Genomic DNA, 25,773 nt, shown 5'->3' with positions numbered 1-25,773 from the left:
GTGATCGACTTTATGGGACTGGCAGAGATGACCGGCAGAATCCGCGACCAAGAGAAAGAGACTGTGGAAGAAGACTGGAAGAAGTTTAAAATATATCTTAAGAGCTACTATAAAATTGAGGAGTGCTAAAATGCTAAGGGAGAGGAAGACGTAGAATTACAGCGGTAAATTTTGTTTGATTTAGGGTGAAATTGAAAGGGAGAATGAATTTATATTTAATTGGCTAAAAGGGTTGTTAAATAATTGTTAAAAATAAAAGGATGCAAAAAGGGGAAGGTATGGGGAAGTCCGAGAAAAGAGGCTTATGGAAATAAGGTTAAGAAATTATGAATTTATGTGTTTGTTTCTATGTTGTTTTTGTTGTGTTTGTTAAAAATTGGAAAATTAATAAAAAAATTATTAAAAAAAAAAAGTTCAGTGTGTCTGCGTACATCACCCTGAGGCTAGGAGTTCCATAGATCGCAGGCGGCTGCATTTTGAAACGCAGGACCTTAGGTGGTAATTCTGGCAACCTCTGCTCTTTGATTGCTGTGTTCCACCAAGCCACATTCCCTCGCTAGAAGTGGCAACGTCTGGAATTCCGGGTGGCCTTTTCTGCAGAACATGAACAAGAACACATTTAGAAATGGGTATTTTGAAGGAAATTATTTTGAGAGGAAAATGCACTTTAAAATATTATTAAAATGCAGTTTTTTAAAAGATCATGGCATCACACAGAAAGGAGGCAGAACTGACTTCTGGGTGAATCCACACAAAAACTTCATGAACCATTAATATAAGGTTACCAGATTTTTTTCAATGAATCAGGGGACGCTTTTCAACTTCAATGGATTTTGTCAGGGGACTGATTTGTAAACCCGGGGACTGTCCCCAGGAAACAGGGACACCTGGTAACCTTACATTAATAACGTTTTATCACCCATTTATTTGTTTGCAAGCAGCCTTGTACCACTTTGTAAGGGAGGTGGGGGCAAATAATTTTGCCTGCTCTAGTGTCAATGCTCCCTGTTAACGGAGGAGAAATCTGAGGGCTCCCTTGGACAAAAAACAAGGACACCAGCCAGGAATACCAGAGCAAAACAGCAGCCAGTAGGCTTGGTCTTGATTGAAGACTGTCGCGACAGGACTCCCACCTGCCACAAGGTGGAACAAGATGGAAGCCCCCAACAAAAGAGCCCCCAAACTTTTATTAGCTGCTAATCCCCATGTTACACCCCTCCAAACTACATCACAGTTACATCATGAAAGGGGAGGTCTGGTGGCAGTAATCTGAGCATCCTGGACCCTGCCCCATGGTTCCCCTTGCCCTCCACCAAACACCCATCAAGTGTAACAAAAGAGGTATTTACATTTCCCTGTTTCCCAGCCAAGTTAACCCCACCCTTTTGTCTTCATCTGGGTTTGTTATTTCTGGAATGGCTACCTGTCTGGCACTCAGGTATCAAGATGCCAGGAATTACCACTCAGGAATTTCTGAAGTTTCCCTAGTGAGCCAGTACACAGATACATTTGTTTTGCGTTTTGCGCCTTTTTTTGGGGGGGGGCGTTTTGCAGCCTAGTGGGGCCTGTGCCGCCCTCCCGGTGCCCCCCCCCCGCCATAAAAGCAAGCAGGCCGCGGCTTTGCTGGAGCCCCGCACCACCCACCTGGGTCGGAAGGAGCACCGGGCAGGCGGCGGTGGGGAGCGATGCCCCCCCCCCAAAAAAAATGCAAGCTTGTAATAGGAATTTTATGGTCTTAGATATATGGTAATGTTCATAAGTGTACCAACCAAGCACATACATAGATCAGCACAGGAAGGCCAACCTGGAACCATTTTGATTTGTAAACTGAGCAAATCTTTTCTCTGCAAGGTCAAAATGGAAAAGCCTCCCTATTGTCTTTTCCTTCACAAATCCTGTCTTAAGGGTATGTCTGTGTTTGAATAGGGTGTGAGCCCAGGAACTAAGTATTTATCATTACAAAAGGCTGGCCAGGCTACCCAGGAAATCCAATTAAGTAACCTGCCAGACCGGAGATAAACAAGGACAAGAGAAAAACAACATTTAATTTTCTGTGATGTATGTATGATGGGACGCAGGTGGCGCTGTGGGTTAAAGCCTCAGCGTCTAGGGCTTGCCGATCGAAAGGTCGGCGGTTCGAATCCCTGCGGCGGGGTGCGCTCCCGCTGCTCGGTCCCAGCGCCTGCCAACCTAGCAGTTCGAAAGCACCTCCGGGTGCAAGTAGATAAATAGGGACCGCTTACCAGCGGGAAGGTAAACGGCGTTTCCGTGTGCGGCTCTGGCTCGCCAGAGCAGCGATGTCACGCTGGCCACGTGACCCGGAAGTGTCTCCGGACAGCGCTGGCCCCTGGCCTCTTAAGTGAGATGGGCGCACAACCCCAGAGTCTGTCAAGACTGGCCCGTACGGGCAGGGGTACCTTTACCTTTACCTTTTATGTATGATGTTCCTGGGGGTGGTCTTGATCTACAGGGTGGCAATTTCAAAAGCCTTTATAAGGCCTTGCACACCATTTTTCTGGGTCCCTCCTCTCTCCTGCAGGTGAGGGGAGCACCCTGTTGCAACAGTTGAATAAAGATCAGGCTTACTAGCTGCTTTGCTTCTCAATACTCTCTGGTTGGCCTCTGTTATCTTCTCCTACCAATAGGAAACCTATGTAAGGACTCTATATGGGCTCTTGGATACCCCGTAAGGGAAAAAGGGCAATTTTTGTTTACAACACAAGCAGCCCGCGGCTGCGGCCCAGCTGGGGCCCACGCCACCGCTGGCCATCACAAAAAGCTGGTGGGCCGACCTAGTGGCCTACTCAAGGGCCAGGATGCCCACTCAGGCTGGCAGCGCCCTGGGCAAGCAGCTGCCGGTGGAGGAGCCGGCTCCCCCCCCCCCTGCCAGGGAAAAGCTCCAAAAAGGCTGCAAGGTGCCTAACCGAGCACGCTAAAATGTGGCCTAGCCTGGTGGAGGGGCAAATCTCCCCCCCCCCCCGGCAAAAGGAAAGAAGGCCAGTTACTTACCTCAGTCCAGCCGCCTGGACACGATCCTGATCCTGATCCTGGAAGGAAGAATGGCAAAAGAGGCTTCAGCCAGGAGTCAGCCTCTTTTCTTTCCTTTTTTTTTAAAAAAAATAATATTTATTAACTGTTAAGTTGTGGGTTGACATAGCAGACGGCACAGCGATTTCTCCAAGTAGCTCTTTATTTTGTAAGCTGGAATAGAACTGACTGCAAACAGCTCAGCCGGCCTGCTTTTATAGGCAGCCAGCTGTCAACATTGTAGCAACAACAGCCCAGCGTTTCCCGCCTAAAATAACTGACGTGGACCTGAGTGAAAACTAGCTACAGACCTAAGTGAAAACTATATACAGTATCCCCCTGCTGGCCCAGGGTGAAACTTCACTACATAACATTAACAATTTAAACACTGCAAACAATAAAAAATACAATACAACACAAAAACACTACACAACACCAACACATTTAAACTAACAAAACAAAAACAAAAACAAAAAAAATTTAAAACACATCAAATAGTTTCAGTATCATATCTTTCATTCACTTCTTTCCACAACCTCCTCACACCTCCCTTTTTGTATTCCACTTCTATTAACTGTTTCAGCAATTCCTTTCCATCTTTCTCTGTTTTCTATCCTATAATTATCTTAACACATTCTAACCTTATTTTTTCCTTTGATACTCTATTAATCTATTTATACTTAATTCCTTACAGCCTCTTTTCTTTTTGGCCGCCCCCGGCCGGCCGTCCATTGTCCTCCCTGGCTGAGGGCGGGTCAGAGGACAGCTCAAGCAGCATAGCTGTCAACTTACAGATTTGAAAATAAGGGACCAGCAGCCTTGAAAATAAGGGACCAGCAGCCAAAATAAGGGACCTGCAGCCTCACCTGTTCCAGGCACTCCAGTCTTCCTGTCCTCCTGCAGTCTGGTCAAACTCATGCTGGTAGCTTCGAGAACGCTGTCCAACCATCTTTGTAACCAGAGGTTCAACTGAATAGAATCTGAATCACATGCACCACAAGGCCTATGCAGCCTCAACTTAAGATGGCTCCCCGGCCTGGCTTTGCACTGCAAAGTTTGCAGCAGCACGTGCAACAAGATGGCATCCAGCATTCAAAAACCTCCTCAGCTTGCATTAACTAGCCACACACACACAGCCTCCTCCCCTCGCCACGATATCGCCACTCATTTTAGTCAACCAGCTCCTTTCTTTCCCCCATAAGTCAATCGAAGGAGCCTCCAAAACAAATTCAAAAGCCCCCCTCCCACGAGATCTCCTTTCCTTTCTCCCCACCATGTGGCCCCGCTCCAGATAGACCTTTTTGCCAGCAAGGGTGAGTGGGCTGTCAATGACGTATCCATCCAATTCCGATCCGAGCACTCAGCACTGGTATGTTCAACTTCTGAGCCCCTCTGAGCCAAAGGCAGAAAGCCCAGCCAGCAGCCAAACGAAGCCTCAAGCGGTGGTTCCCACAGCGCAGCAACCCGGCAAAGGGGATGCAGCAAGGAAAACCACCATCACCTCTCTGCTGGGAAACGCTGAGCAAAGGCGAGTCCCCAGGCAATGCGGCCGATTTGATCGGCACAAGGCATGCAAGCTCGACCCCCCAGTCGCTCTTAGACTCCTTATTGGGTGAGCAATGCAGCCAAGCAACACAGTTGGAGCCTCTCTCCTCCCTGGCCGGCAGAGAGTGAGGGAGAGGAGCTGCTTCCTTTGAAACCCGGGAAATTTAAGGGACATCATCAATAAGGGACAGCAGCGGGACAAGGCACTGGGATAAAGGACTTTCCCACCAAATAAGGGACGGTTGACAGCTATGCCAAGCAGGTGGGTGGCACCTGCCCAGGTGAGCCTCGCTCGGTGCTGCAAACCCCGCCCACCTGTGGGGAAGGGAGGATGGATATTCCTGCAACATCCCCACTGGCAGTTTGCATGGCTCCTTTTCAGGTGCTACAAAGACAAGTGTCAGACAATCTGCTTTCTCTGGAATCCTTCAACAGGCGATACCATCAGCTGGTGAGGAGCGGGGCCATCGGCCCACAGCTCCGGCCCACGGTGCAAGAGGTCAACCAGGGCTGGGACGACCTGCAGGCTCGGACGGCTGCCATTTGCAAGAGGCGGAAGGTGGGTCCTGGTGGGCGCTGGACCTTGGAGGTCCACAGTCACCTTGAGGTCCACATTCCCTCCAGGATAACTGAAATATACTCGGAGTCGAGAGTGGATTTCATGCTCTTTATTCAGCTCATAGTGGTGAGGAGGAATGGAAGTTCCCCCAGAATGTCTGCTTTATATACATTATTTACACAATGGGCCCCACGTGATTGGCTAATTCAGGGATTCTCCTGTAGGCCAATCAGGTTGCAGATTCACTTCTACCTGGAGTTGGATTGGGTGGCTCCTGCGGACCAATCAGACTGCTGCATTCTGGATCCTATTGTTCTAGGACCAATCAGACTGCTGCATTCTGGAGCCTATTGTTCTAGGACCAATCAGGCTGCTGCATTCTGGATCCTATTGTTCTAGGACCAATCAGACTCACTGCATTTTGGATCCTATTCAACTTAGTACATAACAATAACCTTTCGAGGGCCGCATGCCAGTGGTCTGTGGAGCAGCGAACCTGAATTTTAACTTTATACACTGGGCTGGTTCAGGAACACAGGAAGCTGTCAGATCTTTGCTCCATCTAACTCAGTACTGTGTACACTGACTGGCAGCGACTCTGCAGGATTTTAGGCAGCCCTGTCTGGAGACTGTGAGGAGAATCAGAACTTACAGGGTTAAGCAGTTCTGAGTGACGTCTCACATTCTGAGGCATGGCTATGTACACATAGGGGAGTGTTTCTCTGTGTGTCTTTTTACTTTCACTTTTACCGAGAAGCGGAAAGGATGCCGGCAAATTCGCCGGGCTGATTTATGTTGTTATTCTACTCATTAAAGGCTTTTGGAGATAAGAGAAAAGCCTGCTTTGCAGTCTGATTTATTCCCACACAAAGCAATAGCTTTCCCCGCTGTGTAAACTCTGCTAAGAGAGCTAAGGAAGCTGGAAGAGGTTTTTACTGGCACGGACAGCAGCAGTGACGCAGCTAAGAAGAGTGCCGGACGCCATCTTGGCCCACAGAGACGCCACGGACTGCACCTTCCACTTACAAAGCAGACACCCAACTGCTGAGTTATGGCTCTCCTATGTGCATTCACAAACACCTGTCTCTCCTCCCTCCATTGCCAGAACTCAACGATATATTATTCCACCCCAGGAAATCAGGACCAATGAGGGCTATGTCTTGGGAAGGGTCTTGGGGGCCACATAGAGACGTCTCAAGGGCCAAATTCAAAGCCTGGGACTGTGGTTCTGCAAAGGCGGCCACAGATGCAGCCTAGGACCCTTGTACCTACGGGACCGCCTCTCCTGGTATGTCCCACTGATGACCTTACGGTGTTCAGATACAAACATCTTGGAGATCCCGGGCCACAGGGAGGTTAGGCTGGCCTCAACCAGAGCCAGGGCCTTTTCAGCCATGGCCCTGATCTGGTGGAGCGCTCTGTCACAAGAGACTAGGGCCCTGCGGGACGTGACATCTTTCTGCAGGGCCTGCAAGACAGAGCTGTTCCGCCTGGCCTTTGGTTTGGACTCAGTCTGACCCTTATGTTTCCCTCCCCTTATGGTTTTGATCTATGGGCTATTATTAAAATGAGGCTGCATTTTAAGTGGCATTTAAACCTGTATTTTAAATTGTGTATGTTTCCCCCCCCCCCCATTATGTTTATATTGTAATTTTACTGGTACGAGCCACCCTGAGCACGGCTCTGGCCGGGGAGGGCGGGGTATAAATAATTTATTATTTTTATTATTATTATTATTATTATTATTATTATTATTATTACCCAGTGCTGTGGATCATGCATCATACGATTCCACAGGGATAACCTAGGCCATTTTTAAATAGCTGCTTCAGGGCAGATGTTCCTCCTACAATATTGTCCAGGTATCTCTTAGCTCTGTGAATAAAGGGCGGTGTTTGATATGATCTTTCCCTTCCTTCCCCCTGCCAGCATTTTGTGAACCAGTGGGAAAAGTTTGAGCTGGAGAAAGAGACCATCCGGGTGTGGCTGGTGGATCTGGACCTCCGACTCACGGACGTGGAGCACTTTTCCGGAGGGGCGTTGCTGGAGAAAATGATACAGCTGCAGGTAGGGAAAAAGCTGAGGAAGGGGCCCATGGAGGGGAGAGGGAATGAAGAGTTTGCACTCTTGCAGTTTTCCCACAAGGCTACACATTTCTCCAGGGATTCACCGAGTGCTTCTGGAGTCTGGTATCTCAGGTCAGGACCTGGCATCTTGAGCAGGTTGACATTTGCTGAGGAAAACGTTTCTGGACACCTCAATGTTCTTGCCAAATTAATAATAATCCATGCATGGATAGTGTCCAGCAAAAGCTCAGAGATTTATCTTATTTCATAATAACTTCAGTGTTTGTTTTTTTAAGGGCTGGTACTCGCCATGGGATGCGGGTGGCGCTGTGGTTAAACCACAGAGCCTAGGATTTGCCGGTCCCTTTACTAAAAACAGTTAGAAATATTTTCTCGGCCACCGATTTCAGGGTTGCCAGGAGCAGTTAAGTCAGTATTTATACCCAGTCTCCTGGCATCCGTCCCACGGCCAGCAAGTAGGTCATCCACAGGGGCAGAGGAGGGGAGTGCGGTGGGGGTGGTCCGCCCTGGGTGTTTTCGCTGAGTGGGTGACATTTGGCACGCCGCCTACCTGGGACTCCCAAGCCGACCCCGAGCCGTCAGGGGTAGGGGGGAGCTCTACCAATTTGCTGGCGGCATTCTCCCCTTCCCCCTTCGTTTTGACACCTGGGAAAGGCTTGGGAGTTATGGGTGGGTGGCTCGCTGAATGTCCACCATCAGCGGCTTCCTCCGCCCCCGGCTGCCGGGCGGGCACGCTGCTCCGTGCACCCGAGCAGCTATCTCGTGCCTATCAGGGCACACGCCACCAAGCCCAGACAGGGGAGGGGGGCCATATGGGCCACTTGGAACGGGCCTCCGGTTCCAAAGGGGGCTTCGGTCAGCATATTCACAATGCTAGGAAAGCGTTTTTAAATGTAAATACTTAAAATAATCCTTTCCCCTATGTATCTTTCAAAAGCACTATTGTATATCTTTTCCCAGTAGTGATGTATGGAAGTGAGAGCTGGACCATAAAGAAGGCTGATCGCCGAAGAATGGATGCTTTTGAATTTTGGTGCTGGAGGAGACTCTTGAGAGTCCCACGGACTGCAAGAAAATCAAACCTCTCCATTCTTAAGGAAATCAGCCCTGAGTGCTCACTGGAAGGACAGATCCTGAAGCTGAGGTTCCAAGACTTTGGCCACCTCATGAGAAGAGAAGACTCCCTGGTAAAGACCCTGATGTTGGGAAAGATGGAGGGCACAAGGAGAAGGGGACGACAGAGGACGAGATGGTGGGACAGTGTTCTCGAAGCTACCAGCATGAGTTTGACCAAACTGCGGGAGGCAGTGGAAGACAGGAGTGCCTGGCGTGCTCTGGTCATGAAGAGTCGGACACGACTAAACAACTAAACAACAACAACAACATTTCTTTGAGTAGGCGGGATACTTGTGCGATTGTATCAAGCTCTATGCCCAAATAAGTCCTGGTTGTGTCTGGACCCTCAGTTTTATCTTTCGCCAAAAGGACACCAAGCTCCCCGGCCAAGGATGTAAATGCTTGTAGCAACGCTATGCAGTTGGGCGGGTTACTTGCCACGAGAATAAAGTCATCCAAATAATGCCTCATCCCTTTGGCACCTGTTCTAAAGCGAAGGGCCCTATCCAGGAATGTGCTAAAGGTCTCAAAGGCTGTGCAGGCTACTGATCAACCCATGGGCATGACTTTATCTATGAAATACGCCCCCTAGAATTTAAAACCCAGCCAATGGAAATCTTCCGGATGAACTGGGAGGAGACGAAAGGCTGACTCAATGTCACACTTTGCTAGTAGGGCTCCCCTCCCAAATCCCCGAATGAACTTTACCGCTTGATCGAAGGAGGCATACTTCACAGAACAGAGTTCCTGAAGTATTGCATCATTAACTGACGCCCCCCCTAGTGTAGGACAGGTTGTGAATCATGTGGAATTTGCCCAGGGGCACAATACCTAATGGCAAAATGTGTAAACCCTCAAAAGGAGGCTCCATGAAGGGGCCAGCTACCCTCCCAGTGGCAATTTCCTTAAATATTTTCTTTTTTTGCAATTTCTGGCATGTCCTTTACTGAACTCAGATTAGGGGGGTTACCGGACCTGGGTGTGAATGACACAGGGATTCTAAAGCCGAGGGGAAAACCATCCCACAGATATCTGGTGGCTTTCCTGTTTAGATATAAATCAAGGAGAACTTTCAATGGCTGAAGTTTAATTGGTGAGAGGGCCAGACCAAGATTAGTATTAATACCGGTTTCCGGCCGCACCCTGGGAGGGACCGGGGGCACTACGGTTACCCTGGTGGAAGTGCCCCCTGCCGCCCCGGAAGGGCTGCTTACCTTTGAAACAAGTTGAATGCCTGGCAGAATCCAAGACCAGGGAGAAGAGTTGGTGGAAGAAGATTGGAAGAAATTTAAAATCTACTTACAGAAACATTGTAAAATTTTTGAATGTTGATGACATTGAAATGAAATGAAGGGGTTCTAGCAATAAGGTAAAAGATTATGTAAGAATGGATTGATATTAGATGAAAGCTCGAAGTTAATGAATTTGCTGAACCAATTTTTAAGTGGAATACAAAAAAGGGAGGCATGAGGAAGTCAGGAAAATAAGTTAACTAAAGAGGAGAAGATAAAAAGAGGGATTTTTGTTTTTCTGTTTTTCCCCTTTCTATGTTAATTGTTTGTATTGTTTGTATTTTTGTATTTCTGTGTTTTTGTATTTTTTCTTGTGTTTTTTCTATTGATTGTCTTATAATCTTTTTATTGTGAAAATTTAATAAAAAATATATATCATTTTTTTTTAAAAAAAGAAAAAAGCAACAAGTTGTGGCCGGATAGTTGCCCAGGCATTTCTCACACCCATGCAGGTACTTACAGCTTGGTCGCAAACACGTCCCTCTGTTATACTCCCAGCATTGTCGACGCCTTTTTGGCTTGACCTTCCCAGATTTATTGAATGCTTCAATGGTTGGTAGGCAGGATTGTATTCGAGACACTCCACCTAGCATTTTGGAGCAACCGGGTACATCTGCCTCCGGTCTGAGTAGTGCGCAGCTGGGCAGCAGTACAGGCAGTCGCCCTAACACACGCTCCCAGTCATCATGTAACAAAAGGTCTATGCCAGGTTTCGCAGGTGGTGAGACCTCTTTCACTAGACCTAATCGCTCTGCTCCACAGCGGCAGGTTATAGCTGTTCCTAGTATAGTCCAGCTGTTGTAGGCTGTGCTTTAGTTAGCTGGCCACATTTTTGATACCCCTGTGTTGTTCCTTGTATTAGTGAAGAAAGCTGAAAACTGCAAGCCGAAAACAAATGTTTATTTAGCTGTAACATAGAATACGTTAACCACGAGCAACCTTCCTCGGATTCTGGCTGCTTCCCTCTCTACTCCAGCCAGGCCTCTCTCCAATCCTTCTTCCTTCCAGCCCCTCCACTCAAAGGAGGCTTTTAGTCTTGCAATCACCCTCAAAAAATAAAGTTTCATAACAACTTTGGAAGCAATAAGCAATTCACAGGAGAGTCCAAAGGCGGACAACGTGACTATTGCCTAGAAACCACTAGATTAAAAAGTTTAAAGTTGATTGGCATGGAAATTGTTTACCCACATCACGAAGAATGTGCACACAAACTCTCGTGCTTCTGGAACAAATATTCACAATCCTGATAACCAGGAAATAGATGATTAACTTTTGGCATAGGTTTATTGGGATTAAAGCTATCAACAGGTTGGCCTTGTGGAGTTACATAATGCAGAAGGTGGGGCCAAATCCAGCCTTGATTCAGTATCTAGAACCCTGTCAAAATGGGACAGTTGTCTGCACTGCGACAGACTGGTAGTGACCTCCATCATGGATCTGGCCAGCACTGTAACTCTCCTTCTTGTCATCTGTCTGACTTGGCTCCTCATTTCGGCAGCAGTGAGGAGCATATCGCGCCATGGGAAGCTGCCCCCCGGACCCATGCCGCTCCCTGTGATTGGAAATTTCCTGCAGATCAAGTCATCAGAAACTTTGAAATCCCTCCTCAGGGTGAGTTGACTGCCTCTGGAAACCAGGGGCAGAAGGCAGAGTCAGTTTTGGTTCTCTGTTTCTCAGTTTTCCAACCTTAAATTCAGTTCTCAGTATTTCTGGAGAAATTTGAGAACTATTTTTTTTAAAAAAGAAATCTTCATGGAAATTTACCAGCGTTTTAGTGCAAATATCTCCTTATAAACACATTCCCCCTCGCATGCCGCTTTGACTAATGTGCGTATTTTTTCCAAGTGATTTCCCTGAATATTTCCATTTGCATGCACCCTTTCCTGTGGTGTCTTCATTTGTCATTGTCTGGCTGGAGATCTGCATTGCAGAACCTGGATCCATGTGCTTCAGTTTGTGCATGGTTTTGGAAAGTGAAAGGTTGGTAGATTAGCCTTCCAATGAAAGCGGAACCAGATTTCTCCCCTGGCCCTTCTAGGAACAGAGCAGCAAGAGCAGCACCCAGGAGTCAAAGGGAAATTCAAATAATTGAGATGCACGGAGGCCTCAGTTTGCCCCCATCTCTCTCCTCTTCCATCTCCACCCTTTCTCTTGCACAGGAATATGCTCAAAATACATTGCTTCCCCAACTAAGCATCTCTGTGTCTTCTTTGTGGCTTTCTGGATATTCCTGTCTCTCTGCCTCTTACCAAAACACCTTCCTCCATTTCTCTCCTTGTATCCCTGCCTGCCTGCCTGCCTGCCTCTAGTTGGGTAGATTAGATGACGGTTGCCCTGTCCATCCAAAAGCTTTTATAAAGAGAGACACCTTTGATGAAACCTGCCTCCCCTTCTTTTCATACACAATGGAAGTAGATAGCAAATTTCTCCCACCCGTTTCCAAACAGGTCTGTGGACAGCCTACAATGACCCATTAATGTTTTAAGATGATGTAAAATGACCCTGGACGCAGGTGGCGCTGTGGGTTAAAGCCTCAGCGCCTAGGGCTTGCCGATCGAAAGGTCGGCGGTTCGAATCCCTGCGGCGGGGTGCGCTCCCGCTGCTCGGTCCCAGCGCCTGCCAACCTAGCAGTTCGAAAGCACCTCCGGGTGCAAGTAGATAAATAGGGACCGCTTACCAGTGGGAAGGTAAACGGCGTTTCCGTGTGCGGCTCTGGCTCTGGCCAGAGCAGCGATGTCACGCTGGCCACGTGACCCGGAAGTGTCTCCGGACAGCGCTGGCCCCTGGCCTCTTAAGTGAGATGGGCGCACAACCCCAGAGTCTGTCAAGACTGGCCCGTACGGGCAGGGGTACCTTTACCTTTACCTTTACCTAAAATGACCCTATAACCTCAATGCTATGTTTATTGTTTTTTTGCAGAGACTGTATTAAATTTTATTTTTTTAAAAAAAGGAGAGTTGACACACTTGGCAATCTTTTGCTTCTGTTTTCTTTGGATCCATATGTTCACCCGTTTGCCTGATGTTTGCCTGATGCCAACTTAGTTAAATACCACAAAAAACCCTGTTAGGACTCACCCATTCTTAACTTTGCACTGCCTTTTCTTGGCACAGGTCTGTTTTTGAAAGCTCCCTGTTTGAACACTTTCCCTATTCTGCCCTGTTGCTTTCACCATGAAAACCAGCTCTTTACTACGGAATCGAGCAAACTGCAATCCTCAAAAAAACCCCAAATTGCTGTTTGTTCCGATTCAGCGTTAAAGAGCAGGTTTTCCTGGGGAAAGTGGAGGTGCCAAAAGAGCGTTACTGCGAGTAGAAGTAACACGAGTAAATCCACTTGCCTACCTTTGCAAGGTTGTTGTGGGGACCAAATGTTGAGGTGCGCTTTCAGCACTCAGCAAGCTAAGCATCATTCTTGGTAACTTCCGAAAGCATTTTTTCTTTTTTTTTAAACAACTCAACAGCAATCCTACATGTTATCCTACATGTTATCTTTCACAACCCTCCCCTTCTTTTTAAACTTTCCAACCTGTTTTGCATCCTGGTAGGCAGCATTTACCTATACAGCATTTAACTATAAGGTCCGTATAGTTAAAGCTATGGTTTTCCCAGTTGTGATGTATGGAAGTGAGAGCTGGACCATAAAGAAGGCTTATCACCGAATTGAATTATGGTGCTGGAGGAGACTCTTGAGAGTCCCATGGACTGCAAGAAGATCAAACCTCTCCATTCTGAAGGAAATCAGCCCTGAGTGCTCCCTGGAAGGACAGATCCTGAAGCTGAGGCTCCAAGACTTTGGCCACCTCATGAGAAGAGAAGACTCCCTGGAAAAGACCCTGATGTTGGGAAAGATTGAGGGCACAAGGAGAAGGGGGCGACAGAGGATGAGATGGTGGGACAGTGTTCTCGGAGCTACCAGCATGAGTTTGACCAAACTGCGGGAGGCAGTGGAAGACAGGAGTGCCTGGCGTGCTCTGGTCCAGGGGGTCACAAAGAGGCGGACACGACTAAACGACTAAAAAACAACAGGCAGCATTTTGGAGACTCTAAATTTGGATAGAATCCTAGAATTGTAAAGTTGGAGGGGGACAACCAGGGACATCTAGTCCAACCCCTGGAAGTGCAGGGATCTTTTGCCCAACATGGGACTCGAAACCATGTGTGACGAAAAGGTTGGGTTTTGCTAGACCAGTTGGATCAACAAGCGTTTCTTTCTTTCCCTGCCAGCAAATGGTTAATGAACGGCAGCCTCCGATTGGCCGTGGTTCCAGGAGGGAGCGTTTAAAAGGAGAGGATTTGAAGAGAGACAGGAGAGTTGAGAGGGTTGGTTGAGGTGGGTTGGAATTGAGGTTGGGAGATCGAGTAGGAGACGGGTTGAGCTTGGCTTTAACCATTTGCTCTGCCTTTGAGAAAGAACTGTGCATTACAGTGGAAATTGTTAAGCAACACACAACCCCTCAAGACTCAGCTATGTTTCCCCTGGTGATGAAATACTGGTGTGTCAACATAGTGAGGCTTTTTGTTCAGGTGTTGCTGGCATCATATTTCACAAACGTACTCATTTATTTAAATATTTGTACTCTTACTTTTTTGTACAATAGCAGGATCCTCACAGCAGCTATAACTCACCTCGTTGGAGGTCTTGTGGTTTATTTTCCCCTTCAAAGAGAAATGGGTCAGGCAGCTGGGAGGATTTTGTTTTCCCCCCTCAAGTATTGTCTAACTTTTCCCCCACCAATGGCTAATTTTTGATGTGCCATAAAACCTGATCCTCCAACCACACCTGCCTATTTCCCCATCTCTGTTAGGAGTGTATGCAGGGTCCACATGCAACAGAAGTGCCCAATGTTGCCAAAAGGTTATAGAATCATAGAATCATAGAGTTGGAAGAGACCACAAGGGCGATCGAGTCCAACCCCCTGCCAAGCAGGAAACACCATCAGAGCACTCCTGACATATGGTTGTCAAGCCTCTGCTTAAAGACCTCCAAAGAAGGAGACTCCACCACACTCGTTGGCAGCCAATTCCACTGTCAAACAGCTCTTACTGTCAGGAAGTTCTTCCTAATGTTTAGGTGGAATCTTCTTTCTTGTAGTTTGGAACCATTGCTCCGTGTCCGCTTCTCTGGAGCAGCAGAAAACAACCTTTCTCCCTCCTCTATGTGACATCCTTTTATATATTTGAACATGGCTATCATATCACCCCTTAACCTCCTCTTCTCCAGGCTAAACATGCCCAGCTCCCTTAGCCGTTCTTCATAAGGCATCGTTTCCAGGCCTTTGACCATTTTGGTTGCCCTCCTCTGGACACGTTCCAGTTTGTCAGTGTCCTTCTTGAACTGTGGTGCCCAGAACTGGACACAGTACTCCAGGTGAGGTCTGACCAGAGCAGAATACAGTGGCACTATTACTTCCCTTGATCTAGATGCAATACTCCTATTGATGCAGCCCAGAATTGCATTGGCTTTTTTAGCTGCCGCGTCACACTGTTGGCTCATGTCAAGCTTGAGGTCAACCAAGACTCCTAGATCACCAGCTTCCATTCCACCGTCAAACCGCTCTGACCCTCAGAAAGTTCTTCCTAATTAAGAAAAACATTTTAACTAATGCAAATCTTGTACCAATCGATTCCTTCCTTTTCTCCCAGATTTTCAACTTTGACTCAATACCGCTCCAAGTTTTTTTTTTAAATTATATTCAAATATTTTCTTCACATTTTTAGTTATTCTTACTCCTAAACATTTCACCATCTGATTTGCTATAGGAATACCCAGTAATTTAGAGGCTTCTAGTTGAATTTTAGGTTTCACATTTTAACACATCATTGACGAATTATTAAAATTAACTTTTAACCCAGCCGCCTGAGGGGGGGCGGTTCACTGTTTGTTTTTGGTGGTTGGTGGCGGAGAAAGGGGGTGCCCTCCTCTGCACGCCTTCCGGCTTGACAATATCCTTATTCAACTGTGGTGCCCCAAACTGGACATAGGACTCCAGGTGGGCTATGAACAAGGTGGAATAAAGCAGTACTATGACTTCCCTTGATCTGGAGGCTAAACTTCCGTGGATGAAGCCTAGAATTGCATTTTCAGCCTAGAGTCACGTTTTAGAGCCTTCTGGGTCAGAGCCGTTTCAAAAGACAACATTAAAACCATTTCTGTCCACACTCCACAAGAGGGTTTAGTCAGAAATGACACTTAACCTCGCAGAACTGTCCCACGAGCATCTTGACACTTGCAGAGCCAGTCTGTGTGAGACGTACCAGTCTCAAAATTTTATCAAAACAGGAATGGAAACTTGCTTTCATGCATTTTGTCCCCTTGCTTGATAAAGTGCATTTTGGTGGCAGGTAGAGGCCCTCTGAGCATGTGCCGAAAGCCTCCTGCCTGGCATCTCTCTCCTTCCCACAAATAAGAGTCTGAGGGAATTCAGTGAACAGATTTGAACACAGAGATGAATGTTCAAACCGCCCTGCTGGATCAGACCAAGGCCCAGCCTGTTTCCTTTTGTAAGAGTGCCAATGAATTGTAAGAAAAAGAAAGAGTGGATTAAAGACTGTTCTGTTTTTAAAATTTTAAAAAGTAGCCTTTGGCCTTTCTCCTATGCAGCTGCGCGACAAATATGGCCCAGTGTTCACCGTCTACTTTGGAAATCGCCCGATTGTGGTCCTCTGTGGACATGAAGCTGTGAAGGAGGCCCTGATAGACAAGGCAGAAGAATTTAGCGGAAGGAAAACCAACCCCACGATTCAAAGGACCTTTGATGGCTATGGTGAGGAGGAGGAACCCAGGGTGGTCCGACTTGCAATACAGGAGTCTTGTATCTGTTGTTTCCTGGCTGCTATTCAATCCCTCTCCCCTTTCTTCTCCCCATACCTGCAGGGGTGGTGTTTTCTGAGGGAGAGCGCTGGAAGCAGCTGCGACGCTTCTCCCTCACCGTCTTGAGGAATTTTGGCATGGGGAAAAAAACAATTGAGGATCGGATCCGAGAGGAAGCTCAGTTCCTGCTGGAGGAATTTCATAAGACCAACCGTGAGTAGGCCAAGTGAAGGGCAGGGAGGAGGAGGTCAGCCCCACCAGGCTGGACAGAAGCACGAGCTCCGAAGCCCAGACAGGCTGGGGAAGGGAAGCCTTTTTGTCCCAAAGGCAATGACAATTTCTGGGCTCAAGGATAACAAGCAGGGAGGAAAGAGCACATACATTGCCCCCAAAATAACGGATAAGGAGAGATAAAGGGGGATGCGGGTGGCGCTGTGGGTTAAACCACAGAGCCTAGGACTTGCCAATCAGAAGGTTGGCAGTTCGAATCCCCGCGACAGGGTGAGCTCCCGTTGCTCGGTCCCTGCTCCTGCCAACCTAGCAGTTTGAAAGAATGTCAAAGTGCAAGTAGATAAATAGGTACCGCTCCGGCGGGAAGGTAAACGGCGTTTCCGTGCGCGGCTCTGGTTCACCAGAAGCCGCTTACTCCTGCTGGCCACATGACCCAGAAGCTGTACACCGGCTCCCTTGGCTGGTAAAGCGAGATGAGCGCCGCAACCCCAGAGTTGGTCACGACGTTTACCTTCCCGCCGGAGCGGTACCTATTTATCTACTTGCACTTTTGACGTGCTTTCAAACTGCTAGGTTGGCAGGAGCAGGGATCAAGCAACGGGAGCTCACCCCATCATGGGGATTCGAACCGCTGACCTTCTGATCGGCAAGTCCTAGGCTCTGTGGTTTAACCCACAGCGCCACCCATGTCCCTAACATGCATAATACTATTAACCAATAAAAGTAGTGTTCAGAATAGTCCTCTGTGGCAAATATGTACTGTAATGAAACATGGTTGGGAGGCCCAGAGCCACAGCACAAATTGTTTAAAAGGCCTGGGTGAGTAAAAAGGCGTTCATCAGATGCAACAAAAGAGAGACCATAATGACAGCACTGAGTGAGCTCTCTGGGAAGGCTGCTCCATAGCCAGCGAAGGTCTTCATTCTAGTAGCCTGGTCAGCAATAGGTATCTTAAGTTCTGGGTAGGGACTGCAGATGATCTTTTGAGAAGAGTTTGGGAGAGGACTTTTCAGGTGTTCCACAGTTCCTCACACTTCCCAAGATACCTTGGCCCCTTCAGCACAATGCGTCTTCCTTCCCTGGCATTGCAGAGAAGCCTTTCGACCCCACCTTCACCCTCAGCCGCGCCGTCTCCAACGTTATCTGCTCCATCGTCTTTGGCGACCGCTTTGACTACGAAGACAAGGATTTCCAGTCCCTGATGAAGATGATGAACGAAATTTTCCGTGAGATGAGCACCGCCTGGTCTCAGGTACCCGGTCTCAAAGCAGACAGAGCACGAATCCATTTCCCAATCAGACACCCTTCTGATATTGTTGGAATGGAGCTCCCATCATCTTAATCATCCCTGAGCATTGGCCTTGTGGGCTGTGCTCTGTGCCTGATGGGATTTGGAGTCTAAGCTCATGTGGAGAGCAGAAGGGCACCAGGCTGGACAAGGGTCTGAAAGCCAGCCGTAGTTTATAACAGCTACTGGTCATCTAGTGGGGCCTCCTTGGCCAGCAAGGAAGCTCTCCTGACCCTCAGGAGGCATTCCTGGTCAGCTGCAGGTGCATAGCTGTCAAACGTCCCTTATTTGGCAGGAAAGTCCCTTATCCCAGCGCCGTGTCCCACTGCTGTCCCTTATTGATGATGTCCCTTAAATTTCCCGGGTTTCAAAGGAAGCAGCTCCTCTCCCTCCCTCACTGCCGGCCAAGGAGGAGGGAGGCTCCAACTGGGTTGCTTGGCTGCCCAGCCCGCCCCCCTCCGGCCTCCTCTTAGCAGCCTCTGCCCCCAGGAGCCCCTCCCCGCTGGGACTCCCCGCAAGCGCAGCCATAGAGAAAGCTGTTCAGAGAGAGGAGGTGGAGGCAGAGGCGCAAGCAGGTGTTCCATGGGCTAACCATAGAGGGGGAAAGCGGAGGAAGGACCGCAAGCGCTTCTCCCATAGATTTGTATTCGTAGACTAGCACAGATGGTCTGATCTGCGGGTTTACTTCGGGCGCTATCCCCCCCCCTTCCTCCCACCACGCCCGATGGAACTGAGAGCTGCAGATGGAGCACAAGATAAAAGATACAGAACTGCAGCAGCATCTTTGTAGCTTGGACTTCGTTTTGCGTGAAAAGTGGTGGCTGCTTGTAGTTATTTAATTGCCATGTTTCATCAGCTGGTGTCTTGAGCAGCAACCTCTGGAAACGAAGGGGTAAAAACTGGCGCTGCTCTCCAAAATTATCTGGTCCCTTTTAACTTCGTATTTCAGCTGGTTGGCTAAAATCCCTTATTTTGGCTGCCGATCCCTTATTTTTGAGGCTGCTGGTCCCTTATTTTCAAATCTGTAAGTTGACAGCTATGTGCCGGTGCCTTTTCTTTCTTCATGCAGTTCTATGACATGTATGCCAGCATTCTGAAGTACTTTCCAGGGCCACACACCAAGATCTATGACCTTCTGGAAGACATGAGAGCCTACATTGCCAAGAGAGTGAAGAAGAACAAGGAGACCCTTGACCTCAATGCCCCTCGTGACTTCATTGACTGCTTCCTCATCCAGATGGAAAAGGTACCCTGTTGGCCTATGACATGAGGTGGGATTTCCACAGGGAGCTGTAGGGTTGACACAAGGATCACTAAGTCGCACATCACTTACAAAGCGATGCAATCTCTGGACTGCCACAGGGGCTCTGCAGATTCTGCTGCTTGCTAGCACACCTTGCTGATAATACACTTTGCAACGGCTTCATGATCAGGTGTGCCACCATTTCAGTCACTGGTGAACCTAGAGTGTGCAGGTGATGGTTACAGGTGATGAGTGGTATTGGCTTAGGCATTGCTCCTAACAGACTATATCCGACTTCAGCCCATCCGCTAGAAGTCCAGGAAGGGTTAACCACCAGTTGGGGGAGTCCTGCTGATGCACATCAACTAGGAACTCCCCCGGGGTCACCGCTGGGGGCCGTGCCTTGGGCCCTCACCTCCTCAGGCTTCGGACAGGGCCACACCCCCCGGAATCCTTTATCGAACTGCCCTTCAATATGCGGGGCAGGTGATGGCGCTACCTCCCCTCTTCCATCTACAGAACAATACCAATGCTTAACCGCCAATACCAAGAAAGTTGTGATGATTTGCTACGAGGTAGGCGAAAACCAAGTGGCTGGTGCCAATTTGCCAAGTGGAAAAATTCCTACCAGGCCCCTCAATGGCGACCAACCAAGGTCCATAGCAAGGTCAAGGAACAAAAACCTTATAGGGCGGGAGTGTGGGAAAAGCAGAAACAGCTGGCAGGTGGCAAAGAGGGAGATCCCCGGCCGTGTCCTGCTTTAAATAAGGCAGGCCACACCCCTAGAGCCAGCCGATTTGGCTGGCCAGGAGGTGAAGCAGCCGGGAATCCCCCCAATTGCGTGAGGGCTGGGGCCGTGAAGCCTGCAACCCCACCTCCTCCGAAGGGCGGAAGTGGCTTTCTGCAATGTGTTCTTGACACAGTAATAGTGCATTAATGGTGGGTCTGTTTTGCTTTCCTAATTGTTCTGTCATGCTTCCCCAATGCTACCATGCTATTCCTGTCCGGAGAGGCTGGAGTTCTACAAAAGCGGTACACAAAAATAAACCAGAATGTTGTATGAAAAGTTATGGATTGATTTCAGTAAGAAGTTACAGGGTACGCACTCCTTTGAAATGAAGCAGTGTGACCACCCCAAAACTTTTGCAGGTGCAAAGAGTATTGAAAGCTGAATTGTGTACATTGTGAATACACAGTAAAAAGTATCTCTAGAGGGACCAAAAGTTGGTTCAACAAAACCTCATACATTTATTTAGCTGTTTTGCTTCTCCAATATATATTAGAAAGTCTTCTGGCAGTCCCCTCACTGAGAGAAGTGAAACTACAGGGAACCAGGAGCTCGTCCTACACTCGAGTAGGACCCTGGAAGAGACACATGCCCGACTGGCATGTTCTCTCCCTCCTGGCCGATCGTTCAGGAGCTTCAAAAGCTTTCTTCAGCCCGAACATCACAGCGACCGATGCCAACAGACACTGGCACACTTAGGGATCCGCAGAGTTTGCGCAGCTTGCGTGACAGACCTCAGCAACTCAGCATTTTGGCTAATCTACTTTATTTACATATAAACACACACGGAGCACTGCAGCATGGCTCCCTCTCTCTCTAGCATCAGACAGCAAAGAGAAAAAGAACAAAGGACAATAGTCCCACTTAACAGAACACAGTAACACAAACTTCCTGTCTCCCTCACTTCCCACTCTGTGGAGTCGAAACATCCACCGTCATGTGAAAGACAACAATCCCATGACTGCAATCACGGAGCAGGAATTCTAACATACAGAAGACCTTTTTGGTAGTCACACCCACCCCATGGAAAGCCCTCCTGGAAAACGTCAGATTTCAACAGCTATATAATTTTTCACAGACATCTGGAGGCAGCCCTAGTTTGAGAAGCTTTCAATGGTTGTTGTTGTTTTTCCTGTATTTTTGTTGGAAGCCACCCAGAGCGGCTGGGGCAACCCAGTCCGATGATTGGGGCATAAGAAATTTATCAGCATTATGATTAATGATCTGATGGGCTGACATGTGTCCAGCTTGCCTAGTTTCTCTTCACCCCCACCAGACAAGTGACGTCCTTCTTCCATAAAAGGACTATGCCAGAGGCAGCAGCCCTGGAACCAACTCCCCCTACGTCTCACCCACATGGGGGAATCCTGATGACATTGGCTTCCTGTCTGTCTTCAGGAGAAAGGCAACCCGTCCAGCGAATTCAACACCAAGAACCTAGAACTCACCACACTCAATTTGTTCTTTGCTGGGACGGAGACCGTCAGCTCCACCCTGAGATACGGGTTTCTGTTTCTGATGAAACACCCCGAAGTGCAAGGTACGGAAGGGAACCAGCACACTGCCGCCATGCTGATTAAAGCCCAACCTAGCCTGCTGAGGGCTGGGGAGTGAGTAAGTAAGGGGGAGATACCACAGAGGTGTGTAAAGTTAGGCTTGGTGTGGAGAAAGTGGGTAGGAACAGTTCTAACCCAACAGAGCCATCCAGTGAAGCTGAATGTTGGGAGATAACACAGTGATGAACTATGGAACTCACCGACACAAGATGTTGTGATGGCCACTGGGACAGATTTAAAAGAGGACTAGACCAACCCATGATGAATAAGACGGAGCACGTTACTTCTGGGTTTCACCGCTTGCGCATGTGCAGATGCTCAAAATGACATCACGTGCATGCGCGGCAGCGGCAAAACATGACCTGCACATGCGCAGACGCGCCGTCGCATCTCTGAACGGGGCTCTGGAACGGATCCCGTTTGCATCCAGAGGTACCACTATAAACAGATAGCTCAGGCAGTGGACTATGAGACTCGGGGTCATGGATTCAAGCCCCATGTTGGGCCAAAGATTCCTGCATTACTGTGGGTTGGGCTAGATGACCCTCGTGGTCCCTTCCGACTCTGATTTTCTGATCCTTCTCTGATCTAAATTCATTGGACAGCAAAAATGCACCAGGAGATTGACCAAGTGATTGGCCAGAACCGAGCCCCCAACATTGAAGACCGGAGCCAGATGCCTTATGTGGACGCTGTCATTCACGAAGTCCAGAGGGTCAGTGACCTCATCCCCATGAACCTGGCGCACTCTGTGATGCGCGACACTGAATTCAGAGGCTACATCATCCCTAAGGTATCAGTTGTGGGGCAGAGGGAATTAAAAGTGTCCGGGACACAAGAAAATGGGTTGTTGTTGTTGTTTAAAAGAGATTTGCAACATTCACAGATGTGTGCCTTGCCACCAACATCTGCCCACAACAGTTGGGTCTTCATCTGGCACAGAATCAACCTGTCGGAGGCAGGATGAGGTGATGTTGGTTATTGGTGGGTATTTGGCAAAGGAAAAGGACTGGACACCCTCCAGGAGAGTCTTAAAGATTTGCCAATCTGTTAAGCAGCCTGCACCAAGCTGGTGCCCTCTAGATGTCTCGCATGGACATGCTGGCTGGGATTGACCAGAGTTGCATTTCAAAACATCTAGAGGGCACCAGGTTGGCAAAAGCTGCCAACATAGCACTTAAAAACAACAAGAACACAACAGCCAATCCTCAAAGGATGACCAGGGCCCAGCTGGTAAAGTCTCACGCTGCGGCTAGTTTAAAGGGTGCATGGGGACCATAGCTGTCTACCTGCAGATTTGAAAATAATGGATCAGCCGCCAAAATAAGGGATTTTCAGAGCACAGCTAGGTTCAACTTCTGAGCCCCTCCGAGCCAAAGGCAAAAAGCCCAGCCAGCAGCCAAACGAAGCCTCAAGAGGTGGTTCTCACAGCGCAGCAACCTGGCAAAGGGGATGCAGCAAGGAAAACCACCGTCACCTCTCCGCTGGGAAGCGCTGAGCAAAGGCGAGTCCCCAGGCAACGCGGCCGATTTGATCAGCACAAGGCATGCAAGCTCCACCCCCCAGTCGTTGGGATAAGGGACTTTCCCGCCCAATAAGGGACAGTTGACAGCTATGATGGGGACACATCTGTCCTCCAACACCTGGCCTCTAGTCCTCACCCTCCAAACATGCCGCTTGAAGCAGCTGGCTCACACTGCCTAATGGCAAGGCTGGACCTCCTCTTGGCTTAAGCTGAACTACAGCCAGAGGTGGAATGCCTCCCTGACCCCAGACGGATGCCCACAGTGATGCTTCTGTAGAGTGGGGGGATGGGGACCTGTAGATCAACTGACCGTTTGACCAGATTGCATGAGATTTCTGTGGGTCAGCTACCCACATGGTGCCTTCACATTCAGGCAGGGCACTCTGTAGACATCACAGGGAGGAGTTGGCCGGTGGTTGAATGTGGCTGGCAATCCACCAGTTGAGAGAAGGGGTGGAGAGCTTCTCGCTCTCGACTTTCCCCGAATCGTTGCAATTCTGACCTCAAGATTCTCTCCCTCTTTTTCCTAGGGGACAGAAATCTACCCTATGCTCCACACTGTCCTGTTCGACCCCAAGAAGTTTAAAAGCCCATTTGCTTTCAACCCAGAGAACTTCCTGGATGAGAATGGGCGCTTCAAGAAGAATGACGCTTTCATGCCATTCTCCTCAGGTAGATGAAGATGATGATGATGATAATATTATTATTAACAACAACAACAACAACAACAACAACAACAACAACAACAACAATAGATTTATTATTTATACCCCGCCCATCTGGCTGGGTTTCCCCAGCCACTCTGGACTGCTTCCAACAGAATATTAAAATACAATAATTTATTAAACATTAAAAGCTTCCCTAAACAGGGCTGCCTTCAGATATCTTCTAAAACTCTGGTAGATTTTTTCCTCTTTGACATCTGTTGGGAGGGCGTTCCACAGGGCGGGCGCCACTACCGAGAAGGCACTCTGCCTGGTTCCCTGTAACTTGGCTTCTTGCAGCAAGGGAACCGCCAGAAGGCCCTCTGCATTCACATGGATTTCAGCTGTTCCATTAACACCCCAAGGACATTGGACTTGCCCTAAACCCGGCCTCTAACCCCAAAACCCATGTCTTTCCTTCCTGCTGATTCTTCTCCCTTTCGCCTTGCAGGGAAACGGGTATGTCTGGGTGAAACGCTGGCCCGAATGGAGCTCTTCCTCTTTTTCACCACCACCCTGCAGAGATTCCGGCTGAAGCCCCTTGTGGACCCCAAGGACATTGACACAACCCCCCAGGAGTCCGGCTTTGCCACCATCCCGCCCTTCTACAAGCTCTGCATCGTCCCGCGTTGAGTGGAGACCAAATCTTTCCTCCCCTGCCGCTGTGCTCTTGCACAAGCTGGTCTCTCTGGCTGCTCAGGGAGAGGGGAGCGGTCTTCTTCCCTTTCCTGGCCCTCGCCCAAGGGCTTTTGAAACGGGCAGCTTCAAGATTTTGCTCTCAAATTAGGCCTCGTTCCTACCTGTGGACTGGGCTTCCTTCGTCTGGGTCTATGCCTCTCTATGTTTATCACCCTACTTTTCCTATTGCTGCCCTTCCCATCCTCTCCTCTACTGAGCCCAAAGAACTTTGGTGCCTCTTGAATTTCCATCTCCTTGCAACGTGTGTTTAAACTTTGACCTTACGCCTGAAAAGAAAAGAAAAACTTGTGGCATTTGCTTCTGGACTTGTTGGTTGTTATACGCTTCAGACCTTGTGGGGGACCGGACTATATTTTGGGGGAAAATATGAACGAGTTCCTATGCTCCACAAATACCCCAGACATGCATTTTAAATAAAAACACACATTCTACTCATATAAATACTTGCTGATTCCCATACCGTCCACAGGCCGGATTTAAAAGGCTATTGGGCCGCATCCAGCCCCCGGGGCTTACTTTGCCTACCCATGGCTTAGAACATCTAGATGGGAAAGGGTTTGCTGGTAATTTTCTTGCATTGCTTTGCTGTGTGATGGATTTATTATGACATTTTGTTGTTGAGTTTGGAGCCTGCAGGGGAAGTAATGAATATCAGAGCCTAGAGCAACATGCCATGATTGTTGTTTTTGTTATGGATGTTTTCTGTCTGGGCTAGAAGATGCCAGGCAAATGAGAATTCCCTCTGGTGAGTTTCAGAGCCGCACTAGTCTCTCAGAATCCTGTTCATAACTCCATGGTTGCCAACTCCACTTTCCACCTCCCTCTTCTCAGCTCCCAGCACCCAAGAAGAGAATGCAAAGCACAGCATGCAAGGAAAGAATAATCTTTTGTGATCTAACAGTGCTAGAGAAATGTTTGCATACATCTTGGTGACACATACTTTTTCCACAGTTCTGTCATGGTCAGAGATAAAGATGGCATCTAAATGCTAAGATTGACAAGAAGCATACATATATTAAAAAATATACAGTGGTACCTCGGGTTAAGTACTTAATTCGTTCTGGAGGTGCGTTCTTAACCTGAAACTGTTCTTAACCTGAAGCACCACTTTAGCTAATGGGGCCTCCCGTTGCTGCCGCGCTGCCGGAGCACGATTTCTGTTCTCATCCTGAAGCAAAGTTCTTAACCCGAGGTACTATTTCTGGGTTAGCGGAGTCTGTAACCTGAAGCGTACGTAACCTGAGGTACCACTGTAGTAAGTAATTTCCACGCATAATAAAATGAAGGACCGATTATGCAAA

General features: G+C 48.4%; 2 protein-coding genes across 3 annotated transcripts; both read left to right on the top strand.

The window, feature by feature from the left end:
- The first annotated feature begins 3,893 nt into the window (after positions 1-3,893).
- Positions 3,894-7,388, top strand: LOC307221345 (nesprin-2-like). 2 transcript variants are annotated; one of them, XM_079985804.1, is made up of 3 exons: positions 3,894-5,257; positions 7,061-7,198; positions 7,294-7,383. In XM_079985804.1, the coding sequence occupies exons 1-3, from the start codon at positions 4,904-4,906 to the stop codon at positions 7,366-7,368; spliced, it is 567 nt and encodes a 188-aa protein (XP_079841930.1). In that variant the 5' UTR covers positions 3,894-4,903; the 3' UTR covers positions 7,369-7,383. The 2 variants fall into 2 exon arrangements, 1 of the variants encoding a protein (XP_079841930.1); XR_013841337.1 differs by lacking the exon at positions 3,894-5,257 and adding an exon at positions 6,269-6,419 and having other exon boundaries at positions 7,061-7,388.
- Positions 7,389-11,000: 3,612 nt separating this feature from the next.
- LOC307221211 (cytochrome P450 2G1-like) lies at positions 11,001-25,773 on the top strand. Its single transcript, XM_079985591.1, has 9 exons — positions 11,001-11,237; positions 16,230-16,392; positions 16,503-16,652; positions 17,762-17,922; positions 19,028-19,204; positions 21,387-21,528; positions 22,150-22,337; positions 23,600-23,741; positions 24,225-25,773. The coding sequence occupies exons 1-9, from the start codon at positions 11,058-11,060 to the stop codon at positions 24,404-24,406; spliced, it is 1,485 nt and encodes a 494-aa protein (XP_079841717.1). The 5' UTR covers positions 11,001-11,057; the 3' UTR covers positions 24,407-25,773.

The sequence above is a fragment of the Podarcis cretensis genome (assembly GCF_951804945.1).
Source record: "Podarcis cretensis genome assembly, chromosome: 8".
Taxonomy (NCBI): Eukaryota; Metazoa; Chordata; class Lepidosauria; order Squamata; family Lacertidae; genus Podarcis; species Podarcis cretensis.
The sequence above is the reverse complement of the archived record's forward strand: the minus strand, read 5'-3'. Positions and strand labels throughout refer to the sequence as shown.